Source organism: Hippoglossus stenolepis, chromosome 23 (genome assembly GCF_022539355.2).
Source record: "Hippoglossus stenolepis isolate QCI-W04-F060 chromosome 23, HSTE1.2, whole genome shotgun sequence".
Taxonomy (NCBI): domain Eukaryota; kingdom Metazoa; phylum Chordata; class Actinopteri; order Pleuronectiformes; family Pleuronectidae; genus Hippoglossus; species Hippoglossus stenolepis.
The window spans coordinates 2,346,135-2,369,296 of record NC_061505.1 but is presented as its reverse complement, the minus strand read 5'-3'; the positions used below and the strand labels follow the sequence as shown (position 1 = coordinate 2,369,296).

The 23,162-nt window shown below is 46.5% G+C and overlaps 1 protein-coding gene across 1 annotated transcript in view; it reads right to left on the bottom strand.

Moving 5' to 3' along the window:
- The window catches only part of nhsl2 (NHS-like 2), a 74,445-nt gene that overhangs the window by 14,496 nt on the left and 36,787 nt on the right, over positions 1–23,162 (bottom strand). The window contains exons 2-3 of the mRNA XM_035149014.2: positions 11,808–12,053; positions 1,453–1,595 (exon numbers count right to left, since the gene is read on the bottom strand). Of these exons, the coding sequence (XP_035004905.2) occupies positions 1,453–1,595; positions 11,808–12,053 (389 nt within the window). The remainder of the gene's footprint in view (positions 1–1,452; positions 1,596–11,807; positions 12,054–23,162) is intronic.

The window sequence follows — 23,162 nt, the reverse complement described above, 5'->3', positions numbered from 1 at the left end:
TATGCAGGAAATGTGCAGCCGTCCTGCAGTAAATTCCCTGCGGGGGTTCCATCCCGTCGCCATAATGACACAGTTCAGGGAAACGGCCTGAAGACGATTAGCAGCCGAGGGAAAGAGTGAAAACAAAGATGCTGAAATGAGCATGTTTACATCCTGTCTGTGCGAGAAGCAGCCGGGGAACAAGTAGCACCGACTTCATTTGCTATTTTAGATTTTTCTTAATCAAGTGTTAATTATATTTCCATCTGGAAGGAACTCAATAATCTGGCTCGTGTTTACGGAAAACCTGCCGAGAGAGTGTGAGGAGGACGATGAATGATTGTGACAGCGTCGGGGGCGGGACACGCTGTGCAGTGGTTGGTGGATTACTCAGCTCCGGTTTTGGGATGATAACAAAAGCAATGAGGCGTTTTTGTCACAACAGAAAAAATAAAGCTGACAAGAGTGTTAGTGACAGTTAAACAGTCGTTTGGGGGAAGAGTCATGTCTCTGCTTTGTGTCAGAGAATAAAGGCTGAAACGTGAGAACGCGACGTTTTAACAAAGGTTCTCACGTTTTCCCAAAATCGAGTTAGAACTCATTTTGTCTGAATCATGGACTGTAAATAAAGATGGACGACTTCCTGCCACGATCCGGACATGAAGCCAAAACACGATATGATACGGCAGCCAGCCACCAGGTGGCGTCCATCTTTGAATACAGTCGATAGCAGCGGTGATCGTGGTGTGGACGCCCCCTCGACATATGCAATCAACCAGCTGTCAATCATGATGTTTCGTAGCATCAAATAACTGACAGTTCCCCAAAAGCGAAGCAAAAGCATCTTGATCACCCCCTGGTGGCTGGCTGCCGCATAGCTAGGAAATCCTGCCTCCTCCATGTTAGCAAATGGGACTTTTTCAAAGACCAACGTTTTTGTCTGTAGCTTTGTTGCGACGGTTGTAACGGGGACAAGCTGATGTAGAGACAGAAAGACCAGATGTCTCATTTCAGGGTACGTGTCCATTGGAGGAGGGAAACTACTTCAGATGCTCTGATCTTCTTCTCGGCCGTAGTTTGAATATGAGCTTTTCCCCCCCACGTTCATATGAATGTTCTGATTTCAGCTCTGAAGCCAAAATTAAACAAAAGCTGAAATAAATCTCACTTTGACCTTGAAGGTTGATTTAGTGTAAAAGTGGAAGGTTGAGAACAAGGGGAAGTGGACGCTGTGCCTGGATGTTTATGATGAAATAAGAGAGGTGGAAATGATTTTGTGTATATGTAACAGAAGTGTGGCTTAAAATAAGAAACCCAAATCTGTCTGTTTACCAGAGAGAAGACGTTTGGTGTGAGGGAGCCTTGTGATCAAATGTGACGTGCACACTTGAGTGTGTGTGTGTGTGTGTGTGTGTGTGTGTGTGTGTGTGTGTGTGTGTGTGTGTGTGTGTGTGTGTGTGTGTGTGTGTTTACCAGGAAGATGAAGTCGGGTCTCTTGTTGTTGAGGGAGACGGGCGATCGGCTGAGCGAGGTGGACGTGTCGTCAGAGCTCTGCGAGGACGGATGCCGGAACGTCTGACCGGTCAGCTTGGTGTCGTACAACTGCTCCTCAAAGTCTGCATGAACACACACACACACACACACACACAACCATGTCCAAAGCATACATCATGTGCACACACACACACACACACACACACACACACAGCCACAGAGGAAAAAGAAAAACAGAAGGAGACTTTGGTTAGTGTCAAGTTTCTGCAGCACAGAATTCGACAGTGCACGCAAATGCACACATGCACATAGGATTAAAGTGTCCTTACACACACACACACACACACACACACACACACACACACACACACACACACAACTCCAACTCACACATCAGATATCTTAGTTGTGTAATGGAGATCTAGTCCGACTGCTGCTTTGCATCAGCCAGCAGTTTCCCCCCGGTGACTCCGGGTGCTCCTGCTCTGCAGCCTCAAAGGACTCTGAAAGTTTGGTTCTAATCCTCTCGTGAGCTCCGGCGTTTTCTCTACTTTCATTCATTCCTTTCCTTCGACTCTTCCTCCGTCTATTCCCCTCGTTCTCTCCTCATCCTGAAGTTTTCCTCTCACTCCTCCTCTTGATATCTGCATTTTTCTCCCTCTCTGGAAGCTTAGACGACTCCCCCTCAGGCCATTGTAAACAGATTCCTAACCCCCACCTCCTCTTCATTCTCCTGCTGCACGCACGCACGCACACACACACAAATACACACACACACAAATACACACACACTCACACACGCACGTACACACGCACAAACCACACTCCCTCCACTCCCCCCTCAGCCAATCCTTTACCCCAAAACCGACTCCCTACCCACTCCCCACTCATCCCTAAAGCCCTCTACACACACACACACACACACACACACACACACACACACACACACACACACACACACACACACACACACACACACACAGAAATCCTTTAGTGGAGCAGCAGCATCAGTGAGGTATAAAGTTTTGGGTTGAACTTGCTCTCCAGGATAATATGAATTCTTTCTTGGTGGTGCCCGGTTGCCTAGCGACACAAGGGGGTGGGTAACCACAACAACCCCACCCACCAAAGAGGGGTTCATGGTTACCTCTAACATATAGATAGATGGATATATGTATAGATAGATCCAGACATAATGGAAATATGGTGATAAACACAGAGGCTACATTTGGGATTTTAGCACAAATCGATAGACAGATAAAAATGACTGTCCTAGTGTTGCAAAGTTCACCACGAGAAATAGGTCAAACAGGAGAGTGGTGCGATAAAATATTTTATATAACTACGAAATAAAATAATAAAATGCAGCTCGTTATGTTTCCCTCAAGTGGCTGCAAGGACGAACAATCTTGTTTTGAACAAAATGAATCCGCTCCTGTTGGATTGTGGAAGAAAAACTGGCTTAAGAATGTGAGTTTTACATTTGTCGTCAGTCTGGTTGGTTCAGATGCTGCATTCATTTCATTTTAATGACTGCTGGCATTTGTGAAGTCTTAATATGGTCGAAAAGTGGAATTTACAAGGTGGTAGCATCTGCTCCTCGGCTCAGTGATGCTGCAGCAGCCTTCAAACCCGGTAAACACATTCAAACCCGTCGGAGGTTCACGGGGAGTTTGGCAGGTGTCAGATGGAACTGAATGCAGCAACGTGGGAGTGTTTTTCAATGTTGAATATAAAGTCACGGAGAGAAATTAATATACAGCAGCAAAACACCACAAAATACCCCCAAAACAGATAATGATGTGTTTGTATAAGAGGCTCTGCAGTCCAGTCGCCCACCCACAGACTTTGTGCAGGTTTTAATGACATTTCAGATCATTGCAGTCGACGTCCTCCCTCAGACATGAAGTGAAAACGCACGAAGGAGGAAAACATCTACAGGATCTCACTCGTTCTAAATGCAACATCCACAACCTAAAGCTAGACAGGGGTTTGTAAACCCGAGGATAAATACTGCAGCAGAGGAACAAATCCCTCTGCCTCCAGGATCCACGACTTTCAGAGTTTCAGATCAGAGCTGCTGAAAAATCCTGTGATTCACAAATATGTTGGCAAATCTCTGAAAAGTGGGTTTTCGTAAACTCAACTCTGAGCTAAGAGGCTGCATATTGTCAATTCCTTGATAGACTATTAGATGTTTGACTTTGTAAGTGCTCCCTTTAATGTGTGTTTAAGACGACTCGTCCCCGGCTATTTGTATTCATCGCCGCTAACTACTCACCAGGTGCCCGTGATAGAGAACTGTCTATTTCGCAGAGTTAAAAATAAGTGATTAAAAAACGGCCTGACTGCAGCGCGGCGAGAAACAGCAGGATCAGCCGGATAGTAAACAGAGAGCAGGAGCCAAAACTCGTCTCATCCAGGCTGCAGCGTCCTGAAGAAGTGAGGCGTCAGCAGAGAGTGAGAAGACGACACGGGGGGTTAACAGTGTGATGGAGGAGGAGCAGAAGGAGGAGAGTGAGAGGAGGAGGAGGAGGAGAGGAGATGATGATGAGTGTGATGCAGAGGAAGAAAAGGACGATGGAGAAGATGCAGAAACTTTTCAAACAAGGAAACAAGGAGACGGAGGATGAAAAGGAGACTTGAAGACGAGAGAGAAGAGGTAGAAGGTAAAAACTGCACAAGATGAGGAGAGAAAGGGCAGAAGGATGTGAAATGAAGTGATCGGGGAAAAGCCAGAGGAAGATGTGTACGTCAAAAGGAAAAGGCAGCGAATGAAGATGTTTCGGAGGAGAAGAAGACAAAAGGTCAGAGAAGGAGGTGAAGACGAGACCGACGGAGACAAAGTGAGAGGAGGAGGTGGACGAAGGGAACTCAGAGAACAACCAGTCTGCAGGAAGAGAACTGATGGAGGAGATACTGGCAGAGTCTGGACTGAGAGGACGGGGAGATAAAAATAGGACCCAACATGTTTCTGATTAATCTCACGTCCAAATCGTTTTAACTTGATCCTGCAGCAGAAAATAACGGGCTGGTCGCCTCAAAGAAAAGTGCTGTACTGTAAAAGTTCATTAAAAGCTTCAGAGATCAGAAATGAGACTTTTATCAAGAAGAAAAACTAATTTTAGTGTCTTTCCTCCTGCTGCATCTTCTGCTCAGTGGTTCAATGTTTTGTAAAAATGGCTTTTTGGGCCCGACTCTGAGGCAAAGACAACTCTGTGTTGTTTGTGCATTAGCTTAGCTTAGCATAATGACTAGAAACAGGGGGGGGGGAATGCTAGCCTGGCACTTGGCATATGTGTCCCCCAGCGCCAGGGGACAAAGCCACTGCTACGTTTGAGTGTGACCGTGTCCTGAAAAGATAAAGTCCGGCTCCAGCGATTTATCGTTTGGCTGATAAAAGTTGGCCGATATGAGCCTTTCACAGACAAATCACAATCTTAACTTTTACTTTGTTGTAGATACAAGTTATGTGATATGATATTTTAAAATAAGAGAAACTGCAACAGAGTAAAACCACCACCAAAATTTTTTAAAATATAAAATGCTTGTCAATGACAGTACTTTACTTTAGTACACTTCTGCATGCAGGACGTGTAGTGAAGTATTTCTACAGAGTACAACTCCAAGTTCTACTTACATAAGGGGTTCTGGGACACTTCCCTTCAGTGCGGCGACACCTCACTGGCAATTTAAAAACACTCAAAGTTAAAAGTGTGGAAACAGCCGGTGTGTTCCGTGCACTGACCCGACAGAGAGTCCGGCTCTACAGCCGAGCGAGAGGTAAACAGATCCACGCTTCAGATAAGAGCTCCACTGACTGCAGGGGGACTGTGCTGAGGGGGGAGGGATGCTATTCAGTGGTGTAAAGGTATGCCGATCACTCCCACTAATGCACGCACACACACACACACACACACATGCACACGGACACACACACACGCACAAATGGACACACACACACAGAGCAGTGGAGGATACTCCCCTTTTCTCTGTCCAGACAAGCAGGCCAAGCACTCATGCATCACTAACCTGTGTATTGTGTGCGCTTATGTGTGCGTGCGTGAGTGTGTGTGTGTGTGTGTGTGTGTGTGTGTGTGTGTGTGTGTGTGTGTGTGTGTGTGTGTGTGTGTGTGTGTGTGTGTGTGTGTGTGTCTCACTCATTCAGGTGTTTGTGTGCATGTGCTTTGCGGACAAAAGTGCACGTTCCTCTATCTCCGTCCAGAATCTGCTCACATGCGGACATTTCCTGAAACCAGCTAACTTCTACCAACATGTGTGTTTGTGTGGTTTCCTACGTGCACAAATCAGCATCTTTGTGTGTGTGTTTGTGTGTGTGTTTGTGTGTGTTTGTGTGCGTACAGTGCGTCCATTCACAGCATCAACCCGACCATCCTTGACAATATGTGCCCCGGTTGTGTCAAATTTGGGTCACCCTTTCTTTTCCCCCCTACCAGGAATACGACCAGGGGCTCGGGGGGGTGCAGAAATGAACAATACCAGTGTTTGTTTGTGTGTGTGTGCTCGCTACGTGCACGCCGCCATTTGGACGTGCGTGCGTGTGTTTTGCATGCACCAGTATTCATGTCATGTCTCCGTCCTTGTGATTTCACATGCACGGCTGATCAATCCATTACAGGGGCTGGTGTTTGCCGGTCGTGACCTAGAAGGGCAGACTCGGCGGTTTGCGGCCTGGTTCATGTTGATCATGAGAAAACCACGAGACGCGTCCCGATCCAATTATCAGACGCTTTCTGTACGGACACAGATTTGAGCTGTAATTCCTGTCAGCAACACAAGGAATATTCAACGAAGACGATTTCTAGGGAGGAAAATCCTTTTTGTCGTGTGTTTTTTTTGTTTCATCAGGTTCATTTGGGGCTTTTTAGCGTTTTGGGCTCAAACACAAAGGCCACTGAATCATTTCATTTCACCCTTCAGCCTGTATTTGAGAAACTTCAGAGAAAAGACGCCTCGGGAACGAAGCAGGAGCGTCGAGCTTCCCAGTGACGTCGCTCCAACGAGAAGCTCCACAGAGCGAGAACTTTAAAAAAAAAGATAAACACGCTGTTCCCGAGGAGTAAGAAGTCAAAAAAAGACAACGAGGATATAAAAGGTCACTCAGAAAACAACTGCTTCAATTAAATCAAGAAACCATTTGCACAAATTAACTGTAAGAGGCAACTACAGTATATTTCCTGTAGAGTCACTTGGCAAAACTTAAGAAAGGAAAGTTCAGTATTTAACCAGTTGCATCAGTTCTGTCTGAAGCTGCAGGAAAAGGTTCAATATCTCTAAATAACGTCAATTAATAAACAGAGATGAATTCATCAGAGTTGAATGGAGTTTCCCTCCGTCTGCGTCGCGTCTCCTCAGCTCCTTCCACTCGCTCGATGCTGCTCCTGCTCAGGGACGAACACCGACCGCAGCCAGGAGCTTATCGAGGCCTCGGGCATCGACTCGGACGCTCGCTGACACACTGAGAGTCACCGTGACATTTTCTGCTCAGGTTAGCGCGGACGGGGGGGGAACGTTATCGAACCGTTTGCATTGACTCACACCTTCGCTGTCACAACTAAAGGGAGAGACGGTGACATTTTAAAGTTTGGCCGGTTTATTTAGCGAGAGGTTGCCGTGGTGACACTTCAAGCAGCGAGGAGGACGCTGCTTTGTGAGATGAGATGATGGAAGATAGAGAGAAGCGTGGTGGTCAGCAGAAAGAGGAGAGGAGGTAATAGATTACTCTAATACAACTGTAAAGGACCAGGTGAAGACATCTATTCAAAATGTATTTCAGTCTGAATAAAGTGTCTTAAGTTTCTGTGCTGAGGCCGAAACTACGATTATAAAAACTCACGTTACGACCGTCTGTCCTAATTTCATTGTTCCATATATGGACACCACGTACTTTTCCACACGTTTTACTTTATTTCCACAAAGGAACATTTTCCTTCTGTCTCGTTCAATCACAGACTCTCTCACTCTCCCGGCGTCTCCTGATCAGATGACCGCTAATCCAATCAGATGTCGCCTCTATCTAAATCAGCCAATCATGTCGTTGCAGGCAAACTTTAAAACGACTTTACACAACCTCCTCCTCCTCCTCCTCCTCCCTGATCTCCTCCCATCTCCAGTGTCTGCTCCTCTAATTCAGATCCGCAATGTTCTCCAGATCCAGTCCACCACCACCACCAGTGTCTGTCTGGACCCCGGAGGGACATATTCAGGGGACTGACATCTAGAGACGTTTTCAGACATGTCCTGGATCTCTGGAGATTCGGGTCTGGATCTTTCACACACGCACAACGCGGCGGGAGGTTCTCCGCAGTGTTCAGGTGAGGGGCTGGAGCAGCGGGCGGAGGCAGGACTCAACATATTTATTCCGGGGAGTTCAGTGCACGTCTGAAAGCAGCTGACGTCGCATTAAATCATGAATTTAAAGCGGCGCGTAGCTCGACGACAGTGTTTTTAACCGGGCTGACACGCGCAGTCGTTGCAGATCAAATCTTTCCGCTGCCAAATCAAACACGAATCCAAAGTAAAGGCGTCTTACTCGGGGGGAAGCGAGCCAACGGCAGCTGCCAGGGGAGCTTCACATCCGCTCGGGCACAAAGCGCCTGCGACTGCAAGGCCCACGTTAATGGGACGTTTAATCAGCGTTGTGTTTACGGGAGAGGAAAACACTCCAAACTAATGGACGGTGCTTGAAACGGCAGAATCGCAAGTGGCTTCGTTTCTGTAGAATACTTCCTCTGTGCGATTCAGATAACACGAATCAAAGTGTAGTAAACGTGTGCGGATCTGAACAAAGTGCAGGCGTGAAGAGGAGGAGGAGGCGGCAGAGTGGGAATATCTGAGCGTTGTCAATGGGATTGTGGCAGAGTTACAACAACCGGTCGGACTGTGTAACAACAGATAACACAAACTACACTTCAACACAAACTACACACCGGTCATGTGAAGGAAAAATGTTGAGAGCAGAGGAGAATAATGAAATCTTCCTGAAAATACAACATATAAAGGATAATATTGGATAATTCTCTTAAAAGCAGCAACAGAAACACGTCATGGAAACACTGAGCCTGTGTTTTATTAAAGTCTGTTGATGGAGACGCACGATATGAATTTTGTTTTCTTTTAATTGAGAGTAAACACGTGTGTAGTTTGTTTCTCGCTGTGGACGACGTCGCTGAGCCCGGTACACACAAGGTGCTGAGCCCGGTACACACAAGGTGCTGAGCCCGGTACACACAAGGTGCTGAGCCCGGTACACACAAGGTGCTGAGCCCGGTACACACAAGGTGCTGAGCCCGGTACACACAAGGTGCTGAGCCCGGTACACACAAGGTGCTGAGCCCGGTACACACAAGGTGCTGAGCCCGGTACACACAAGGTGCTGAGCCCGAGGCAGCAGCTAAATGTTTTTTCCTGGGATTTATTTGTCCAGTGAAATTAACTTAGTCCCTTTAACCAACTGAATTCACTTAATATCACAGTTTGCTCAGAGGAAGCGAGACCCCCGTTGTTACGCTGGTTGCAAAAACTGAAATAAATCTTTAAAACATATTCTGCAAGCTGAATAAAAGGAAGTATACGAATAACGTACTTATAGTGGTAACTAGCATTTTAGTACTACATGCTGGCAGAATGTGAACTAATCAAAGCTAATATTCACGTTCACAGTCTATATGTAAAAATAGACGACATGACAGCTCCCCAAATGTGAAGCCAATGATCGCCCCTGGTGGCTGGCTGCAATAGATCATAAACCCTGCCTACTCCATGTTAATACAAGGGACATTGATTGATTTTTGACCACTGCAATCAGAAGTAGAGCTGGAAGACTTGTTGAATATTAAAGCGTCAAACCCAGAGGAGGGGGGGGGCGGACCTAAAAAGAATCGCTCACTAATATAAATTGGAACTGAAATCTGATCAAATTTCCTCATACAAAAGTACATTTGCACACACGAGGAATCCAATCGGGGGGGGCCGGCGAAGGAGACACAAAAGATTCACCATCACATGAAATCCCAGCATGCTACTCATCTCAATGGAGCGCTGTTGATGATGGGAGAGGAACAATGGCCGGATTTTTCACTGTTGCCCACTTAGCAGCAACAGTGAAACAAATCAGTGGAATAAATCCGGCTGCCGCAGGGAGAGAGAGAACGCCGAGGAGCCGTCTCACACCGGGCGAACGACAGCCAGCTTCATAAATATGGAGGGCAGAGTGTTGAGGAGCGGGAAAGAAGAGTATGAATATTTAACCGAGCTGAGGCCAGTGGGAGATGGTGCTGGTGGTGGTGGTGGTGCTGGTGGTGGTGGTGAGGATGGACAGAGAGAGGCAGCGCAGCTTCTCTGTTATATAACACACACCCAGACAGATGGACCCACACAACACAGACCGACTCTGCTACGCAAACTGAAAACATACTGTTCAGCGAGAGGGAGGCTCAACACAACACACACACACACACACACACACACACACACACACACACACACACACACACACACACACACGATATAAAGACATTACGGTGGAGAAAAGATGGGAAGAGACAGAGAGAGATGTGGGAGCTGCACAGTACAATCTACTACGTGCTGCTTTACGTTAAACAAGTGATGCTGATTAAATGAATTAAAGGATTTAAAGAATAAAGCTGAAGGATTTAAGGATATTTTAGAATTTTTCTTTTAGTCAACGAATCCCAGAAAACCAGTAATTAAACGATCCTGCTGCTGCAAACTATGACTCGTAGGGCAGGACAAAATAAAATCAATATTGTTTTCAACTTTAAAGACATTATAGACGACTTGCAAGGCAATTTATTTAGTATGTTTCATAATAATTAGAGATGAACGACATGACTCTTCCTCATAAGTGAAGCCAAATCCTCTCCCTTGCCCCCTGGTGGTTGGCTGCAGTATACGTCATGAACCCCGCCTCCTCTTGTAGTTAGCGAATGGTACATGGACCAAACCGAAAAATTCAAAGTGCACATTAAAATGTCGCTAGCTGTAATCTTCTTTTTCACACTGTCCTTGTGCTGTCAACACAACACTGTATTCTTCCACAGCTGAAAATAGTCCCCATCAATTCATTCGCTCCTGTTTGAGAAATGTTATTACGTAATAAAAACATATTTTAGTGAAACTAAACACATGTGATTGATTTAAATCTTCAATACCAACAGACAGGTGAGGGGCTGATCGTCGAAGACAGCGAGAGACGTGGATCTACTGAGAAATGTTCAAACACCAGGTTGGTTTTGATCATTTTTAAAACAACATAAAAAGCCTTATTCGTTAATTTTGAAGATATAACACGTGTCCGAAGTCAATACAACGTCAACACAGGCACTGTAAGATAATTAGACGTTAATTTGTTCGTACGTCTCGTGCCTCAGGTGTTTGTTAAAGGTCGTCACGCTGCCGTTCAGCCGCCTCCCTCGTTCATTCAGCGAAAAACCCTCTGATGGTTTTAATGGAAAGGCCGAGCAAAGGGTAAGACAGCATGAGTCACACAGGGAGAGAGGGAGAGAGAAGGAAACCCTTGAGTGCTAATTTGCACACACACACACACACACACACACACACACACACACACACACACACACACACACACACACACACACACACACACACACACACACACAGGCTGAATACTACTACAGAGAGAGCTGCATCTTCTGTAAACAAGAGATTAATATTAAAATGAGAGTGATAACGTTCCACCTTAAAACAACCACTGAGTGTAAAAACACACACAAACACACACACACACACACACACACACAATCACATATATCAACAATGTTCCATAAATACCATCTTAAATAAAAACGCTGCAGGTGAATCCAACACACACCGTCAGCAGTGTTCCTGTGAGCGAACACACACACACACACACACACCCTACAGTACAATATAAACACAAGATAGCAAGGGGAATCTAACACACACACACCTACACACCCTCTCACACAGCATATCTGCAACATAACACACACACACACACACACACACACAGCATATCTGCATCACACACACATCAGCCGACACACACCCATATGAGCGCAGTCCAACACCACACACATGTAAACATTTTCCCACCCCTCTCCCGTTTCTCTCTCCACGCCTTTCCCACCCACCCGAAACACACACTCACTCTCACCACACACACACACACACACACACACACACACACACACACACACACACACACACACACACACACACACCCTCCCTCACACACACACACAGACACACACACCCCATCCATCCATCCCTCTGATCCCGCTCTCCTCCTCCTCTCCATCCATCCTTACCTTGCAGCAGGCTCTGGAGGTTGAGCTGCGCCTGCTGGTGCAGCTCCTCGACACAGTCCGGCCTGCTCCACGAGCCGAACACGTTCACGCTCTGTTGCCATGGAGACTTGAAGTGGGCCGCTCCGCCGCCGCCGCCGCTGCTGCTGCTGCTGCTGCCTCCTCCGCCGCCGCCGCTGTGGCTGCCATCACCGTGGCTGCTGCTGCTGCCGCCGCGCCTGCCGCCCTCCGCCTCGAGACCGCTTGTGGCTGGTGGAGGAGGGAGGTGGAGCGGAGAGAGGAGAGAGGTGAGGGAGGAGGGAGAAGCGAGGAGAAAAAGTGATGGATGGAGGGAGAGAGGGAGGGAGGGAGCGAGAGGGAGGAGAGGAAGTGAAATGAGGAGGGAAATAAGATTATTGAGAGGGGAGGAAAAGGGAAAAGAGAGGCAAGGAAAGAGGGAGGGAAAGAAATAGATCAAGGTGGATGGAGGAGAGAAGGGAGGTGAAAGGGGAAAGGAAAGGTGAAAAGGAGGATAGGGAAGGAAAAGAGAGAACAGAAGGAGGGATGGAGGGATGGAGGGAGGAGAGAAAGAGAGAAAATCACACGTAAATAAAAATGTATGAATTTGCATAACTAATACCCAGAGACGTAGATTACATAACGCAGTGTGTTGTCAGGGAGAACAAGGACCGAGGAAGGAAGGAGGGAGGGATAGAGGGTAAAAAAAATGAAAAGGGGATTAGGGAGAAATCAAGGGAGGGGCGGGAAAGGAGGGAGAAAGGTAGAGGAGAGATCTGGACGGGAAACAGAGAGAGAGTTTAATTAGGAGGGGGATATGGGGATGAGAGGGGAAGAAGGAGGGATTAGGGCTGGGAGGTATGAGGGGGACGAAGAGGGAATGTGGCGTTCCGGAGAGGAAGAGGAGCAGAGGTTGGAGGAGGAGGGAAAGAGGGATAACATTCACAGGGAGGAGAACGGAGGAATAAGGGGAGTTTGTGTGAGAAGAACTGAGGCAGAGGGACGGAGACGTCGTCCCCCCGTCGGGATCAAACCTCCGACACAAACACACAATCACAACAAATCATCCCCCGTGTGCGACGGCAAATGGCCACTCGACGGCGACGTGACCGAGTCGTCGCCTGGAATCAACGCCGACGACACGATTCCACGCTTCCAGGCGGGAAATCTCACATGTGGATGAAACGTCGGCCTCCGTCCACCTGAGCAGATTTGAAGAGAAACGCAAACTTCTAAAGAGATCGCAGATCATTAGAACTCGACCCCCCCGAGGCCAATCAACCCTACACACGTCTGTCTCACCTTCATCACAGAAAGAAAAAGGGAAGTGGAACGATAACCTGCCAACAAATCCCTTATTTCCTGGATCTGCTCCTTCAACCGGATCCGAAATACAATCATTGAATAGATTCTTTCGAGGTTCTTGTCGAAGTCCTTTCAGTAGTTTTTTACGTAATCTTGCCGACAGACAAACTAACGGACAGGCGGAGAAAACCTTGGCGGAGAAACGTCAAAATGTTCCAGTCTTGCGGGGAAACCACGTCAGCATCCAAACCAGGAAACTAATGTGCACGTGCACACACGATAGCTTCTCAATCCATACGAGACTGAAGTAAAATGAACCTTACATAAGGAGCCCTGACCTCCAGATGTCATTAGAACTTCTAAACCTTTAAAGCCTCCGCAGTCTTACACAATGCATGTTCCATCATCTAACTTTCCTCCGTAGACGATGACATTTAAAACTGTTACTCGACCAAAGGACATGAAATCAGGATGATCTGCCCTTCGGTTGAGACACATTGTCCTGCGACAGAAATGTCAAATCCCTGTCTCTAAAAAAACGCCTGTGCCCACGCCGCTCTGAGGCCGAGGCTGCGACGACTCCTCGGTAAGCTGCTTTGGTTTAAGATCCTCCACTTCACACCTCCGATTCTAAACACACAGTAAAATGTCGGCTCATAAGTGTGAGTGGGAGGTTTCTCCGAGGGGGAACGCGCCAGAACAACCGTTTCTTGATTTTGAAGCAATGGAAGGAAAAAGTGGTTTGAATTTTGAAAGAACTCTCGGTTCCGACGTGAATCCGTCTTGTTTGCTGTGAAGCAGCCGTCGCCGCTCACAATAAAAAACCCACCGTACTGTACGGAATCACAATTTCATCCCTCGCAGCCACCGGCTTCCTAAGCTGCTTTCACACAATCGAGTCCCACCAGAGAGAGCCACTTTTCCCCCGATACAGAAGTGCACGTCAGTTAGCATTCGGCTGCGCTGACGGGAACTAAGGCGATCACGCATTGATTTGTAACGTACTGCAGGAGAGACGCACACTCTCACCACGGAGTCGTGTTTTTCTGATTCCTCAATTTGGAGCCTTAAATACATTCTCAGCTTCGTCTTCCTCTCTTCCTCTCGTGCATTGTCTCTCTCTAAAAGCTGCTGGGTGTGTGTTTGGTGCTGTGGAACTCGCTGGAAGCTAAATATCCCATTAGAGGAACTTAAGTTTGAAGTCGAGGCTCACGCAGCGGATCCTAATCCCCCCCACCCACCCACCCACCCGACAAACTGCCACTTTTCAGTGTTTCACGCAGGGGAAACAAACTTTAACACAAAAAACACCCACTGCAATGTGCTTGTTGTGAATTCATGTTCATGTGCTGTATGCAAAACATCAAAAATTAATGGTTTTCAGAACCAAATCACGTCAGAATCATTTACAACAAATGTCTCCTAGGAAGGAGGAAAGACAGGGGCAGGAGAGGGAGGAAGGAAGGAGGTATGAGGGGAAACTGTCTCCTAACATTACCCACCTAATTAAATCAAACTCGTTGGTACCATAACTGCATCGGTTCATCTGAAACAGCACCTGTCTCTCTTCTTGGATTGCCTTGTTGGAACTACCACGATTTTTATATAATCAGAAAAGTATAATCCTTTCAACCTTTTGAAAGCACTTGCATCAGAACCATATTCTGTAACATGGTTGGGAGATGGAAGCACATGAAGCTTTTTTGAAGATGAGGGACTTTAAGTTAAATATGTGATGTAGCGTGGGTGGAGCGTGTGTGTGTGTGTGTGTGTGTGTGTGTGTGTGTGTGTGTGTGTGTGTGTGTGTGTGTGTGTGTGTGTGTGTGTGTGTGTGTGTGTGTGTGAGTTTCACATTCAGTCACACGAGCCTCAGGAGCTTCTGACAATGTGGCACGGAAAGACTGTAAATACACAACGGAGAGGAAGAAGGAGACGGAGGGAGCGTTAACTACCTGCGACTCGCTGTGACTGAGGAGTTCTCCCTGTTCTCGCCGCACATCGACACGGCGAGGATTCGTCATCGAGCCTCCTAACGAGGTTCTGCACAGACGAGGGGCCTCTGAGGACTGAGGTTCACGCCCAAGACACACAAACTCTTCTGCAGAGCAACGCTGCATCGCTCGAGTGGATTTAGAAGCAGCAGGGAAGTGTCGCAGAGCTGGATTGTCAAACAGCGTTATTGGTCAAACAGACATAAAACCACCAGCCTGTGGACTGTGGAAGTGTCTGTGTTGTTCCACCACCTGCTGTGACAGATAAAACACATTAGAGGATTGTCTCAGGACTGAAGGCTTTAAAAACCAGGAGCACTGCCTCGAGGCTCTGGCTCCGAATGATGCCAAAGTCTAAAGATGGCGGCGCCTGTATCCAAGACGTTTTGGCTTCGTATTTGTACGCGTGGAGGCAGTGGAGAAACGTCAGCCATCTTTAGGGACGGTCTATGATATAAATAGTCCAAAATGACAAACAGCTGTGGGGGATATCTTCCTGGATTCATCTCAGAATAATATTTTATTTATTTCAAGAAAACACTACAACCTAAATCTTGCTTTGAGGATATCAGGGTTCTTCATTGCACAGGTTTGATCCTGTATTAAAGTGATGAAGGATAAAGTCATAGTAATTATTGCTGTTTTTTAAATTGTGATTTGGTTGCGTTGGATCTGAGGATCTGACCCCGGCTCTCTGACGGCACAGATTGTTTCTACAAGTCAAGCCGGAGTCTTGAGGGGAATCTCGTTTTCCTGTGAGGTTAATTGTTGATTAACGGCCGAGCGGCGAGTCGAACCCAGTCTCCACGGATCAGTCCTCCTCAGAGGAGATGTCACTCCCGTGTTTTCCTTCCCTTCCTCCCTTATGTAACCACGGTGACACGGAAAAGGAAAGAGGATGGAGGGATTGGATGGAGGAGAGACACAAGCCTCTGGGCATCACTGGGCAGATTTAGGGAAGAGAAGAAACTCCATCTCCAGAGTTGAGGGAAGGGAAAAGACGGCTGTGTAGAGAAATGGATTCCAGGGACAGGATGTTTCACACATTTATAATCACAGCGGTTAACTAAACGGCTAAATGCTACATGAAGGTAGATGATCAGGATTTTATTTGTTTAGTTTAATTAATTTAAAGGAAAATGTGGTTTTATTGTTTATTAATTTTAAGTTTGAAGCACGAAACCCGTCTCTGACTTGTTTGTATCATCGATTCTATATGGCCGACATGACAGTTCCCTAAAGGCCCAAACATCTGGATCGCCCCCTGGGGGCTGGCTGCAGCATAGGTCATAAACCCAGGCATCCTCCATATTGCACGGAAATAAAATGTCCTCATCCCACTGGTGTTAGTTCAGGTTTCTTATCAGTTTGGGTTTATTGCTGCTATAAAAAGGGGATTTGTTGCGTGTGTGTGTTTATCGGCTGGACCTTGATGCTGCGGCTCCGCTACACCGTCACTACTGGCTATAAACAACGTCAGCACCACAAGATGGCAGCGTTCGTATCCGTGATACTTTGGCTTCACTCTTGTAGCGAGGGAGGACTCGGAAACCTCGACATTCATCTTTATTTACAGTCATCGATTTGTGTCCACAGACGCTTTTCAAACTCCCTCTGTGTTCGTTACATCACATTAGCTGGGACACACCCCACTTCCAGTAATTGCTCACATAATTTTCTGCTGCTTCGCCAAAAGCAGTGAAGCCTCTGAAAGGGTATGCAGCCGGTGAATATATATCTAAATATTGTGGCAGCGTAACAGACGCAGATTAAAATGATTGTAAAATAAATGTTGACTGCAGCTAAAATGAGGACAAGTCATTAATCTCTGTAAATATCAGAGGCCTCGAACTCGTCGGTGAAACCAAGGAGCCAGACACGAAGAAGACGAAGACACAGTTCAAGAGCTTTTGGTGAAAGGAACCAGCTCAGGTGTGGATGTGCTGGAAAGAAAAAGCAGAGCGTCACGTCCCGCCTCCTGCTGCTCCACCCAGTTCTCCTGCACCCGGTACCCTGCTCCTCCTCTAAGACCTCCTGGAGCTCCAGAGTATCTGCATGTGGCAGCGGCCCTGCACCACCAGCGCCCGTGTGTGCAAACAGGGTGAAGCATGAATCACTGCTGCTGCTGCTGTCGGTGACAAACTTTAACCTGCTGCTGCTGCGAGGAGCGCGCACCCACTGACCTCCTCCTTCATTCACCAAGAGACGAAGAGACGGAGGAGATCAGAGAGGATTCCAGCTGACACGCAGAAAACACCCGGGTGATACTTCTACTGCAGCCAGTCGCACAACAGAGAGACACACACACGTCCTCAGGAATACACACAACTGCTGCGACACAGACAGGCCAGTAAAAGTTGACGGTCTATATTGCACTGTGGTGGTTTTACCAGTATGTACTGAGGTTATAGACTGGGTTTGGTCCAGTATTTACTGGTGCTTGAACCCTGGTACAACACACATGCACCCACCTACAAATGCATAAAAATAGACAAAAAGTTTCACAACACACCCACAACACACCGACACACACACACACACATATTCCAAAGACAGATGCATTAGCGAGGTGTTGTGTGCCGTTATTTCTCTGTGAGGCCTATTACTAATTCATTCCCCTCTGTGTGCGTCGGAGTGTTAGAAGGGACGACACAGATTTAGACAAGCTGTTATCACCGGACGCACAAAACACACACACACACACACACACACACACACACACAAGATGAATGGGTAAACACAAGTTATCCATCCATCATATTATAACATTTTGCGCCCACATACTGGCACAGATCTCCTGTGCGCGTGATAAAAATACATCTGTGTATCTTTCACACACTTGTGAGGAAATGTAGTGGGGTGTGTGTGTGTGTGTGTGTGTGTGTGTGTGTGTGTGTGTGTGTGTGTGTGTGTGTGTGTGTGTGTGTTTGGTGAATGACAGGTATTAGCTCGGTGCTCAGCAGAGACTCGTTTATGTCCGTCCTTAAATTAAACTCTGTCACAGCACATCGAAAAGCCTGGCTAAATCAAAGTGTGTGTGTCTTTGTGTGTGAGTGTGTGCGTGTGTGTGTGTGTCGGCCTTGTGTTTTCTCCCAGTCATTAAAGGCTGTGCAGTAAACCAGATTTACCGTCGGCACTGAGACCCAAACCGAGCATTTGTGATGCTTCTGGGTGTCGTTATCGAAATGAAGCAGGCGTCCTGAGCGCCGGCGTTATCCGCTCTGACCTTTGTTGTTACTCAGCAACGGTCGCAGGAGATAATACGACTGACCTCTGAGTCTCTCTGCTGTAAAGGTAATAAAGCAGCAGAGCTTATAGTCGAGTGACAACAGGAGAAAATGTCTGACGAAAAAACAAATCATACCGGTTCCACCACTGAGTCCCGTGAACGGTCTCGTGGCAGGATGAGCGACACCAGAACGACCTTTGCACGCTGCCAACCCCAACCTGAGTCACGCCGCGGAAAAATTAAAGTCGTACCACTTTTCGTGACGGCGCCCACAGAGCGGCCCACTCTCCCTGTGGGCTAAATGAGCAATTAGCTGAGTGTGAATCAGAGGTGTTGTGGCAGGAAAAGGTACACAGGAAGCCGGGGGGGGGGGTTAGTCACTGCTCCGACGGACCAATGAGGACGCAGGTCAAGTCAGGACGCGACTGAATCATTATCAGTATGAATACATCTGATTATAAATCTTTTTGGAATCAATCAGTGTTTGGGGGCAAAGGTTCCTGGTGTTTACCGTCTTCTACCGGCTGTGGACACTTTAGAGTCTGGACATTGTCCCCTGAGGGACTACTGCATCGGGGCATCGCTCCTTTGACAATTCAGACGAGAGAGAGGGAAATTAAAAATGTTTCTACTGGTCAACAAAAAAAGTACATTTCCCCCGAGTGCTCGTTAACTTTAAACTGTGCACGAGGTGTAGGACACGTCTTTTTGAAATATGGAGACAACAGAGTGGACATGTTCCACAATGACCTTGTGTAGGAAGCTGAGGAGGGTGTGTGTGTGTGTGTGTGTGTGTGTGTGTGTGTGTGTGTGTGTGTGTGTGTGTGTGTGTGTGTGTGTGTGTGTGTGTGTGTGTGTGTGTGTGAGTCCGTGCTGTGGCCGATGACGATATCTGAGATTTTTAAGGAAGCTCTGCCCAAACAAGATGATGGTCGTGCATGTGATTCACAGAGGATGTGTGCATGTGTGTGTCTCTGGTGTGTGTGTGTGTGTGTGTGTGTGTGTGTGCATGTGTGTGTGTCTCTGGGTGTGTGTGTGTGTGCATGTGTGTGTGTCTCTGGGCGTGTGTGTGTGTGTGTGCGTGCATGTGCAGCCCCTGACTGCTGCAGCCTGAGCTCTCGTCATAGCTCAGTGCTGCCCTCTGCAGGAGAAGCAGGTATAAAACACAGACAGGGAACGAGATGATGCTTCTGAAAACACGTTGTCATGTTAATTAATTATAATTAAGATAAATAATCTGATTAAGTGAAGTACTGTGTGTTTCTTTCTTCCCTTTCTTTTGTTTTATTATTTTATCTGCTGTCTTTGAATTTAGATTTTGTATTGTACAGTTTTGTGTCTTTGATTTCAAATGACATTCTGTTAGTTTCCCTCTCTGATGTTTTTGAACTCTCGTTTTTATTTGTTGTCCCTGTGAAGCACTTTGTAACGGCTGTTTTGAAAGGTGCTATATTAATAAAGTTCATATAATTATATCATCATTTAAAAAATGTACTTAAATACGGTAAAAAAGGTCAAATTACTCTGGATCACAGACTTCAAAGCTGCATCAAAAACCCGAAGTGGAAAACCTGGTCATTCAGGGTGAAGTGTTTTCAGGATGTGACTCTGTCTGCACAGGTCTGTGTCACAGTTGTGTTAGTTTGAGTCAAAACAAGAAAACACAATGAGACGGTTTAAAAGATCTTTAACAATAAATCATTCACGTCAGACGTCTTCACCCTGAACCTCAGAGACACTTTATTAAAGCACGAGTGTGTCTCTGGAATCAAACACAAACGCAATCACACAAATAGAGCTCCTAAATCCACACACACACACACACACACACACACACACACACACACACACACACACACACACACACACACACACACACACACACACACACACACACACACACACACACACACACACACACACACACACACACTAAGAGGGTGTCTATTCCCCTCAGCTCTACAGTGAGACCTGGCCGTCTGCAGTGATTAGACCCTGGAAGTAATTTATAGTGACATGAGCCACAATTCATCCTCTCTCTCCCTCCCTCCCTCCCTCCCTCCTTTCACTCGTCTATCCTCCTCCTCCCTCGTTCTTTAAATCACTCTCCCTCTTCCTTCCTCTCTCCGTCCGTGTGTGTCGCCTGATTTCACTCCTTATTTCCTGAATCACGGAGTTCCGTCTTTCCACTTTTCCTTTTACTCATCTCTCACTTATTCCTCAGACCCTCCCGTCCTCTCATCTCTTCCTGTATCGTTTCTCACATGTCTCACACACACACACAGACACACACACACACACACACACACACACACACACACACACACACACACACACACACACACACACACACACACACACACACAATGGGGAACAATGAAGAATGTGGAGTCATGGTGTATTGAAGGTGCCTGTGTATATACAGTATATTGTATATATGGTGTGTGTGTGTGTGTGTGTGTGTGTGTGTGTGTGTGTGTGTGTGTGTGTGTGTGTGTGTGTGTGTGTGTGTGTGTCGGGGCCTAATTGAGGAGCTGCATGTGTTCAGCCATGTTTGCTAACAGGAGCAAAGATCCAATTTTATGCTAATTACTGACGCAGAGATTTGCGTCACTTTGATTATGATGGTTAGTCGAACAAGCAGATATTTAACATGACTCATCACACACACACACACACACACACACACACACAGACACACACACACACACACACACACCACACACACACACATCACACACACACACACACAAAGGCTTTGTCACCAAAACCAAACACATGGAGACGATATCTATATTTTTGGAATTAATCAGTGACAATTCACACTGACTGCTCCTATTATGCCAAACGGTTGCCATGGATACAGCCGAATCAGCCTGGCAGTGATACAGCAGTGATACACACACACACACACACACACACACACACACACACACACACACACAACCAGGTGCACATACACTGCATGAATTACTAAGCATTTCAGTCACACACTCAGGTAAATCACGTGTGTGGATGTGTTTGAAAATGTGTATTTTATCTATTCCTGGTTGTTTGTTGGACAAGTTTAATACGTGAAAAGTACAGTAGCTGTCTTTTTATATTAATAGTTTTTATCGTCACATATTAGAGACAGAAGATCTCAGATGTGACATTTAGATCCACGACTGGTTTCTCAAATACTGAACCCACACTTGTCCATGTTGTGGTTTCAGGTCCGAGCACTAAACTGATTTTCATGCAGAGAAAAACTAAATCTATCAACCTATGAATAAATAAATACAGATAAATATATTCCTTTCACCAGGTTTGAGCACAAGCTGCAGGCCTCTGAATCCCAGCAGAAACAAACAACTGTCGCAGGTTGACGACAGGAAGCATAGAGTCCTCACTCGGCAGCTGCTATTCCCTTGAGCAAGGCATGAGGGGGGAAGTATTTAATGGATGCACTCTGACTCAGCTGCTCCCTGGAGGGAAAAAGTGCAACTATATAAATGCAAATCAGCCTCTTGTGTATTCCACACGTGGACAACATCTCTGCACGAACAGAGACTTCAAACACAGACAGATAGAAACCGGTTCGACGTGCTGATACGACAGGGAAGTGTAAAACCCAATGATCTCATCAGTCCTGCTGCCAATACATCAGTCGTGAGTATGAGAGAATGCTGCCGAGCTCCAGTCACATGCACGACCCTTCTTCAAAGAGGAAGACCGTGATTTCAGCCAGTTAAAGTTAACGTGCTCTTTTCCTCAGAAGGATTCCCGATCCGCCGGCTGCACACGAGCATCCGACTCTGTGTGACTTCAGCCTCTGCAGCCCAAATATGAGCTTTATCTTAATTTGTACTCGTCTCGGAAACTACAAAATCCCCTCAGATCTCCTTAAAACTCTCCTTTCTCCGATAAGCTCTCGTGGTGTAAGTCAGAATGAGGTCAGCGGCGGATACTTCCCGCCTCGCAGGCCAGTAAACTGCGTGAGTGTTTTACAACAACAAATTAGTAACACGTTAATGCAGCGGCTCGGCCGTGATTAGCATGAACAAACGAGATGATCACCATTAAGCCCGGAGGCCTCTCAACTAAACATTTTACACTTTAAGACACATCTGGGCCCCGTCTCTCTGACTCCACCGACTCACTAGGAAAGATTCATTTAGGCTTCAGGATGTCTTTTGGCTTCGTATGGACGAGACTGGTTTACGGCACAGAAACTGAGGAAAGGTAAACTTTGGTTTATGGTGATTTAAACTTACTGATACAACATTTGAACATGCACTGTTTCATGTATGAACGAGAAGTACCACACCGCAGCTGTTTGCATCTGGAACATTTGCATCTGCTGAAGAGGAACATACGATAGGTCAAAAGTTCATAATTATGCAGGTAATAATGCAACTTCTAGAATAAACTTTGCATCAAACACGCGACACAACTTTTTACTAAAGTGACTTTTTCTGCTTCTTTTACAAAAGCACTCGCACCATTTTACTCTCAAAGGTCGTTTGTCCTCGTTTCTATTAGAGTAGTTTTGCTGAGGAGCCTTTTGCTTTTACCCTTTATCCTAATATGAAGAATAATTGTGTACTTTGAAAAAGAAAAGCTGGTGTGAGCAGGAAACAGAAATAACCTGATATTTCCATTAGACCTGAAGTCACACCTCAGCTGCTCTGTTACTTCAACACTTAGATTGTTGTGATGGACGACGTGGTACGTTTCACACTGAGGCTGTGAATTCAGACACCAAGCACCCTGCACACACACACACACACACACACACACACACACACACACACACACACACACACACACACACACACACACACACACACACAC